The following is a 9384-nucleotide window of genomic DNA, read 5'->3' as shown; positions in this document are numbered from 1 at the left end:
GTGTATGTATATTTTGACATTCTTCAGAAGTGCTATTTCCAGTAAAGTTGAATGAGCTGCTATTAACATGTAGTACCATCTAGGGAAAAAAATAGGAGAATTGTTTGTGATGTGCAATTGGGTTAGCCAGGTTTATTTCAGGAATATATGCTCCTCCACGGGAGCCATGCCCGTCTACCAACTAACCACATCATCTTGATCAAACGCTGCTTACTGACAAGTTGACCTACGAATCCAAAAGGTCAAAATGCCAATCTCTACATGTGTAATCGGTTAAACCCAAAAGGAGTCGGTAACAGCGTACTACCCAAACAAATTGAAAAAAAATAACTGCAATTAACGGGCTCACAAAACTCGACGCGTGCATGTGGGTGAGGCGACGGAAGTTGACAGCAATATGAAGTTCCACCTGTTCATACTCCCTCCGTCCTAAAATTCTTATCTTAGATTTGTCTAGATACGGATGTATCAAGTCACATTTTAGTATTAGATACATCCGTATCTAGACGAATTTAAGACAAGAATTTTGGGAGGGAGGGAGTACTACCAACTATGGATGCATCCTGCCTGAAATGGCCAATGGAAATTACCATGGGGAGAGAGTATAAGTGTCTGTTTTTTCATATATAATAAAAGAGCCTCACACCCACCCATGTAATGTAACCCAAAATCAACAGCAACGATAACAAGGGAATGATGTTCAGGTTCTTTCCCCTCACTGCAAAAATACAGGTATCAAAAATTCACAACAAAAATGTTAACGGCCAGTGGTTATCCCATTGTCTTCACCCCAAAAGTGCTTCTGCTATGGGTCTCCTACTAGATTACCTCCCAACTAACGGTACATCATCTTGATCCCAAGCTACTTGACTGACCCATCCAAAACATCAAAACTACAAGGCCTGACCTATGTGTTTCTATTACAGCCACAAGCATCAGGTGCCATCGGAACATCACCGTCGCGGCGGAAATCACCTCGGGTACCTCTGCAGGTAGAGAGCATGAGGGGCGTATCCAGCAGACACGGTCCTGTCGCCGAAGCTGCGCCCATGTAAGGAATGTGCGGCCATGCATGCAGCCTCCTTCCGCATGAACTCCACCAGTATAGAGCCAGCCTCCAGCACGATGGTGTCTGAAACTGGAGCAACGGGTAGTTTTTCTGCACCACTTTCACTCACATCATCAGCGCTTTGTTGCTCCTTCTCAGTTTCGGATTTCTCCACCACACCTACGGGTGTAGTAGAACCACAGGCCTCCAAAGTTGTTGGGCCTGCATGTCCTTCTCCTAAACTATCTTCACCAACTGGAGAAGCATCTTGATCAGTTTGTGTAGAATCCATGTCAGCAGCTCTACCTTGGATGTAGTCCACTGCAGTACCATCTTGATCAGCCTGCGTAGAATCCATATGATCAGCCTCCATTTCTTGATCCACTGTGTCTGTGGGGCCAGCAGCATTAGCATGGATGTCACCCACTGCAGTAGCATCTTGCTCAGCCTGCAAAGAATCCACATGATCAGCCTCCGTTTGCTGATCCACTCTGGGCCCAGCAGCCCTAGCTTGGATGTCGCCCACTGAAGTAGCATCTTGATCGGCCTGCAGAGGATCCATATGATAAGCCTCTGTTTGTTGATCCACTGTGGGGTCAGCAGCTCTAGCATGGATGTCATCCACTGCAATAGCATCTTGATCAGCCTGCGTAAAATCCATATGATCGGCTTCCGTTTGTTGATCCACTGTGGTGCCAGCAGCTCTAGCATGGATCTCACCCACTGCAGTAGCATCTTGATCAGCCTGCATAGAATCCATATGATCGGCCTCCGTTTGTTGATCCACTGTGGGGCCAGCAGCTCTAGCATGGATGTCGCCCACTGCAGTAGCATCTTGATCAGCCTGCACAGAATCCATATGATCGGTCTCTGTTTGTTGATCCACTGTGGGGCCAGCAGCTCTAGCATGGATGTCATCTAGGTCGGTGTACTGATCTGCCGCTGCAGACCCATCACATTCACGAAGTGTGTCAAGCTCTTTGTGATCCTGGCACTCAGCACCTGTAATTTCCATAGGGTTGGACGGAACTACTATGCTCCTACTTGGTAAAGAGCAATCTGTTCCAGTCTCCACACAGTTATCATTGGCACGACATTCAGTGGGCTCAAGCTTTACTGGCTCATCTTTGGGCTCAACTAGGACATCCTCAGTAATGCTGTCACTGCTAGCAGGATACTCTACAATATTTATGGATTTGACTGCTCCAAACCTGCCAATCTCGTGCATAATGTAAGCTACTAGCCACGACAATGAGTAAAACATGAAAGTAACAGAATGCTATACCTTGCACACTCCATGCGTACGTCTTCCAATATTTCCTCCAGCTCAGGTTTTGAAAGTGCCAAAAACTCTTCTTGGTCAAACTACATAAATAGCACGTTCATCAACACTTCACAAGTGTACAACCTTCAGAATGTGATAAATGGGTTGATACTCGTGTTTTTTAACTACAACAATATCACAGATTAGTGAGAGAACAGAGTACTGCTGTATTATTTTAATTCATTCATGGCTTGTTGAATAGCTCACAGGTGGAAACAAATTTTTTGGTTGGTATGATAGCGGCAGTGTCAATCCAGTAGGGAGAAAAATAGGTAACCAATGGTTTTGATGTGAAAAGAGTAATTTATTTTATAGGAACCATAATCAAGCAGGGACAAAATTGTGGCATACCACATTTTTTAGCTGCAGGACATTTGTTGGTTCTTCAAGAAGCGCTTTGGCACTATCAGGAATACCATAAAATGGGGAAGCTTCATTGCGAACCTGGAATTCAATGGAGCAGCATATATGACTCAATACAAATAATGAAATGGATACATGACACTACATGAATGGGCATGAAAATGGTTGCACCTCGAGAGGATTGGGAAAAACCTGAACAGCAGTTAGGATGCACCCACCAAGCTTCATCCCATTGAGGCCAGCACATGCCTTGTTTGTAATGGAGTGATCAATATACTGTTCCACCAAATTGGTCACAGATAAGTATGATGATTCTATATTCATATCACAAGCCTTAGTTTGGATGCAACAGGAGTTCCATACCTCAAGAAATGCACATCGCCCACCAAGGTCTTCATTACAAACAAAGTGGTATGCAGCTAACTGGCCAAATGAACTAACAATTTCCACGAGCTGAAAGAATGGAAAATGCATACTAAATGTCAGGAACATATGCTTCAACGGATGGCTCTTCGCAGAGCAACATATGACGGACATATACTGATGGACACAATTGTATTACCATCTCAGATGAAAGAACACCAGAAATACCAGCAATGAAAATCTGCAAAATTACAAGATAGACCAGCACATGAGAAGGCTAAATAATTATTGGTCGAATCTTCTTGTGCTCAACGAATTTGAACAAGCCACCCTACTTTTATCATATATATCTGGGGACGGGAGTATGATATCAACAAGGAACAAATATGAAAACATTTCTAGCCACATTTCTCTTTGTAAATACAATCGCTCATATTCTGGTGAGTTGAAAATAGAAAGAAGCATCTCTAACCCTGCAAGTTACCTTGTGTGGTGAATCTGCAACAACATCAGATGCTTCTTTAATCTCTTCTTCCACGGGCTTCTTTTGAGCAACATGCTGCAGAGAACAAACAGTGTGTTATAACATTAAAAGTGCAATAAACAAAGGTTTCAGAAACCATTATCTACTTCAAAGCTATAGAAATCATATACAATAGCCAATTCACACTAAAAACACGATAGCAAAAACACAGCGGTTTATAGCATTCAAATAAAACACAGATGTGGTTTCTCATTAAATACTCTCAGGGTCGCTTTTATGTAAGAGTGATGTTTTGCATTCAGTGATATAATTCTGCTGTCCAGTTCAACAAGCCAGACTTAACTTGTGGGCCAACCAATATATATAATTTTCTCAAATATACTCAATGAAGTCTAAAAAAAGTATGCCAGCAATAGTCTTGGACAAGGAAAGCAGAAACGCATATTATAACACAATTATTGTTGATCAAATTTGGTTCCTTTGTACGTTAATGGCAAACATATCGCTAAATGAGTAGATAGCAATGTCATTATTGACACCATGGACAGTTTGCCCTTTCCAATACTCAAATAGGTCAAATGGTGCAAACAGCAAGTATACCAAAGAATGTCCATGCAGAAAACTTAAAAATGTGAATATAACCATTGCAACATTCAACTTTATAGACATCTGAATTCATAAGCATAGTAGAAAAGTGCATTAGAAAACAAGATTAACCGAGACCCTCTGAACAACAAAATCACAGGTGCAGCTATAACATCAAAATCACACTGGATGCAGGTTAAATTCCATCAGACAAATGTTTTTAAATCTTACTACATAGTTTTCTAACAATGAGACGGCTAAAGGGTAATTTAAAAAATAAGGGGATTATGGCATATTTAGTCTCTTTAGTTGCCTCTGGGTCCTGGGCTCACCTTGATCCCTGTATTCTACATAGGCCAAACAGATCAGTTTCTTATTAGCTTGGGTATATTTGGTCCTTCTATAACTCATAGTCCTTAGAGGGACTATTCACCTGTTTGTATCCCAGTTCAATTCAAGCTGGCATTAGCAAATGCTGATACGGTTTTGTAATCTACCAACAGGCTAAAAAACACATCGCATGTCATCTAGCCACAAAACCTCTGTGGGCTGACATAACTGATCCTCGACCCCACGAAATTAAACTAGAAGAAAAACCATGCCCAAGCAACCAATCATTGCAATTAGGGTGACCCTATGCAGCAGAATAGGAAGAGTTCTAAAGTGTGATGGCTAAGTTTTCAAGAGAAACATTTGGTATTCGTCACATGGTTCCAGGTGCTCAAAAGTAGTCCAGCTTGAACTTTGAGTTTGATTCTGGATTTATTAGTTTCCTTTCTATTCTTGCTTACATGTCATCCAGATAGATTGGAGTTTCCTTTTTGTATCTACCCTTCTTGCACTGTAGTGTTGGACAAGACTTATATTAGTGAGGAGCAGAGGAGGCATTAGGGAGAAATGAGAAGGCCAACAACCTACCCAAAGCGAAATTGCACTTGCATGTAACCTACAAACTATCCCACCACTTACATCTCAGTTGCAGCAGTTTGCATAAAAACTTTTAGTCATGATTATGAGAACTAACTATATCAGTTATACTGATTAAGAGAAAGAGATCGGTCTCAAGTGGGTGCCATTGTTGCTGAAATCAAGTCGTTGTCGAAACGTTTTAGTTCTTTAGTTTTGTTCATGTTAGTCGTTGTGCAAATAAGGTGGCTCATTTGTTGGCAAGGTTGAGCAAGCTCTCTGATCGTTGGTCTACCAGCTTAGTGTTCCTGGATGTATCCAGGATGTTGTCAGCTTAATCATTGTTACAAATAAAGGGCAGCTTATCTAAAAAAACTAAATCAGTTGTACAAACAGAGAGTTATTAGGTCCTTTTGAGAGTAAAGATTCCAAACTAAACCGGACAAAGTAGAGGGGCTAAATATGCCATCATCTGGGCCAGGAAATATGCTGAGCAGAAACATGGTACAGTGAACAAGAGCATAGCAAGTTTAAATGTCACACTAAACTATATGCAGAGTAATTAAAAAATTGACAGCTCATGATACCACAATCCATTCATACTGTCATGAATTAAGATCATAAATGTTTGGAACCAGGACTGGATGATTATGATTAACGATCATCATGCTCAAATCTTCGCTAATAATATATTTACTTCAACCATGCTGTACAAACTGTCTTCCTACTTTTCCATGAACCGACCACCATAGGCATTCTGCCAGCACTGTAATCAGCGACCAATGGATTTTGGAAGAAGTGGCAGTCACACAATACAGGCACTATATCTGGAAGCCTGCTTTACAATTCCTTTGCTTCACGATCCTGAACGTGAATTATGACACACCCAATTAAAATACCCTATTTAAGAGATTCCAACATGCCCATCAGACAATAACTTCCCGAAGGATACAAATATATGTGATGAGTAAATCCAAACCAGCAACTATAAATAATTTATGCACCATGAGTAAATCTGAAATAACTACTCTCAGCTACTTTTGCATACAAGAGACATAAGAAAACATGCATATCTAAGGGTTAAACATGCAAAAAGAAATGAATATGATACTCAATAACCATATTAATCAGTAATTCTTACTTGGAATAGTTAATAAGAGCACTGGATCAGGAGTTCACCATAACAACATTAATCATAGCATGCTGATAATACACAAATTACTGACAAGGCACTACAATGTTGAAATTGCAAAAAACTGAAAGCAAAGAGCAACTATGAAATGGCATGATGTTGTTTTTGCTATGATTTCATTACTGAGCCATTTGGTGGTTAGACAATTCTTGAGTGATAGAATGTACGAGAGGATCAAAGAGCTTCTTCCCTATGATATCATATCATTTAGTACAAGGGTGGTGCTTGAATGCTAGTGCTTAGCAATTAAGTAAGGTATCCAAGCATAAAATGGAAAGATCATGTGCAAGTTGAGGCAAGTCATTTAGCTGCAAAATAAATTCCAAACGTGCAGGAAGCCTCTGAAATGTTAAAAACTGCCAACACCTGACGGAATCAGATATGGCATGTATTAAATATAAAACTAGGAGAACACGTAGAAGGTTTGAATATAAACTAATTCAAGCAATCAGTAGCCTGCCCGTATGAGGGCGAGTAGAATCAGGAACATAAACAATAACACACCTAATCATTTACATGCAGAATGAATTCTTCAATCCAAAGCTCATAGGTCATGCAGCACAAGCAAGAAACAGAACCACAGTAGAACAACAACGATGATCTTGTATCCTAAAAATATGTTCAGTATGTTATACTGTACATAACCAGATTCATAATCATTTAGAGCACCAACGGCCCAGTATGAAGAATGGTTACTATTAAATTGTAATAGTATTAAGATGTTTCCTCAGCCCACACGACAGTATATATTAAAGGAAGAAGTAATTATTGAAAGATAATCTAGAACAGAAGCAATAAATGCCTTACCAAGTCGCAATTTTCTAAACTAATAGGTTCCAAATGGAAGGGGGAAATGAAACAGCTGGCAAATTCTTGCAGCAGATACCACTTGAAACATTTAAAATTGAGAATCATCTAGATCAAACTACCACCCAAGCAATTAATGGAAAAGGTAAAACCATCAATTGAGAAGAAGAGATGCAAAAGGTATGGAGATCTTACTGCCATTTCAATATATTCTTTGGGGCGTCTAATTCTCAGAGTAGACCCATTGAAAGATCTTCCATCAAAAGAAAGAGCTGCTGTAGCATCTTCTGGTGTAAGAAATTCAACAAATGCCTGGCGTTTTTCCTTATTTATCTGCATTGAAGGAGCATAGGATGTGGATAAATGTTACAAAGAAAATGTGGCAAAGTAGTATGAACAACCAGATGGTAGATCACTCACCGTACAACTGAGGCATGGTTGTTTAGACCTCTGGATACGGTTAACACCCGATGACAGCAAGAAGTCATTCAAGCAACCAATCAACATATCCTCTGAAGCTGAACTAGTTAAATTCTCGATGTGCAACCTCCTAAGTGGGCGTGTTGCTTGTGTTAGCTGGACAGAATCAATAGACGAACTATTCCCTGACAATATAGTGTCAAGCGCAGTAGCAGGGTTCTGCTTTGGTGTGCTAAAACTGACTGAAACAGAAGAGGTTTGACTAACAATTGGCTGCAAATTGGTGAAGAAATTAGATTGGTCTGCTGCTGTGGGAGGCTGATCCCACGTGGCTGGTTTCTTTTCTGGTGATCGAATGACTGGTGGGGTAATCGTGGTAGTCAATTGTTCATCTTGTGGCACTGTTTTCCTTTTCCTTGGTGAGTAGCCACCAAGCCGACTTTCATATCTCTGGTAAGACCCACCACCTTGTCCAACATTATCAGATGTTCTGTACCTGTCGTTTTCAGCATACTTCCTTCCAGGAGGATAATTGTCATGATCATTTCCATGGTAGCTACGCCTTTGTTCCCTTGGGGATAGTGAGAGAGATCTGTCACGTCTTCCTTGATCATGATCCCTGCTTCTTGACCTTCTCCTTTTTGACCTGGGCTCTTCACGGTATGGTTTTCCGTACTCTCTCCTTGCATCATTTATGTCATAGTGTTTGGAAACTCGGAATCGCGCGGAATCATGTTTCTTCAGCACCGGTCGATCAACATATGAAGGCTTTTCATCATCAAAACCATGGATTTTCCTTTTTGCCTCATTCCGGAGCTTATCGCTCCTCTCCATGATTCTATCATTGTGAACAGGTTCACCATTCCATCTCTTCCCCGGTCCCTTTAGAGACTCAGATCTTGTCGCATCACCATTTCTTGCTCTGATTTCACCATGGTTTCCATCCTTGCTTTCAGCAGGCCGGCCTCTCATGCTTGTGCAATGTTTATGTGAATTACGAGCATCATTGTCTTTGCCAGCTGACTGACTATCATCTATTACAGAGGACCTCTCTTTCTTGGAGCCCTTGTTTGGTGCATCTCTGTGGTCATCCTTCCTTGGAACCTTTGGTGTATCTTTCAATTCATCCACCTTGGAGCCATCTTTTGGCCTCTCTTTCAAGTTTTCCTTCTTGGAGACCTCCTTTGGTGCGTCTCTAATGCTCTCCTTTTTGGAACCCTCCTTAGATGCATGCCTCACATCATCCTTCTTGGAGGGTGCATCTCTAATGCTCTCCTTCCTGGAACCCTCCTTAGAAGTACGCCGCACATCATCCTTCTTGGAGTCCTCCCTTGACGCATCTCTAACACTCTCCTTTTTGGAACCCTCCGCAGGCACATCCTTGAGATCCTTTCTGCTCTTGTGCCCTCTTCCCGGCTCCGAGTGATTAGGTTTACACTTATCCTTGTCCTGGAGCTCTTCCCTGGCCTTCTTAGCTTCCGCGGCGGCCTTCTTAGCCTCTGCGAGGGCCTTCTTCTCCCGCCGCAGCAAGATCTCATGGATGCTCAGAGGCCGCGTGCGGGCGGCTGACTCGGAGCCCTTTTCGCCCTGCTGCGCTCTGCTGCTCATCCTGCCCCTCGGAGCAGCAACCTCGTCGGAAACAGCGAGATCCTAAATTATCAGGAGCATAATCAGAGGACCGGGGCGCGGAGAGCGGTCGGCGCCACCATGCGGGTCTCCTCCCTGCAAATCGCACCAGCGGGGATGTCAGAATGGCGCGAGATAACCACGCGAGCCCGCCCCAAGCTTTGCCCTAGCGACGGACCAGGGAGCGGGAGGCCCGCGTCGGGTCGAGCCTCGAGCGCGGGCGGCGGAGAGGAACGGGGAGGGAGGGAGGAGGGAGGAATCTGTGA

At 42.3% G+C, this 9384-nt stretch overlaps 1 protein-coding gene across 2 annotated transcripts; it reads right to left on the bottom strand.

Annotated features, from left to right (window-relative positions):
* Positions 1-600: 600 nt before the first annotated feature.
* On the bottom strand, positions 601-9289 carry LOC119304065. Of its 2 annotated transcripts, none has more exons than XM_037581226.1 (9): positions 7493-9289; positions 7268-7405; positions 3583-3657; positions 3298-3339; positions 3099-3188; positions 2928-3011; positions 2724-2816; positions 2334-2413; positions 601-2259 (listed from the first exon to the last, which is right to left on the bottom strand). In XM_037581226.1, exons 1-9 carry the CDS (start codon positions 9098-9100, stop codon positions 972-974), a joined length of 3498 nt encoding a protein of 1165 aa, XP_037437123.1. In that variant the 5' UTR covers positions 9101-9289; the 3' UTR covers positions 601-971. The 2 variants fall into 2 exon arrangements, with proteins under 2 accessions (XP_037437123.1, XP_037437122.1); XM_037581225.1 differs by having other exon boundaries at positions 2907-3011; positions 7493-9286.
* Positions 9290-9384: the final 95 nt, after the last annotated feature.

Source organism: Triticum dicoccoides, chromosome 5A (assembly GCF_002162155.2).
Source record: "Triticum dicoccoides isolate Atlit2015 ecotype Zavitan chromosome 5A, WEW_v2.0, whole genome shotgun sequence".
Taxonomy (NCBI): domain Eukaryota; kingdom Viridiplantae; phylum Streptophyta; class Magnoliopsida; order Poales; family Poaceae; genus Triticum; species Triticum dicoccoides.
Note: the sequence above shows the minus strand (reverse complement) of the source record. Positions and strands in the feature narration are given on the sequence as shown.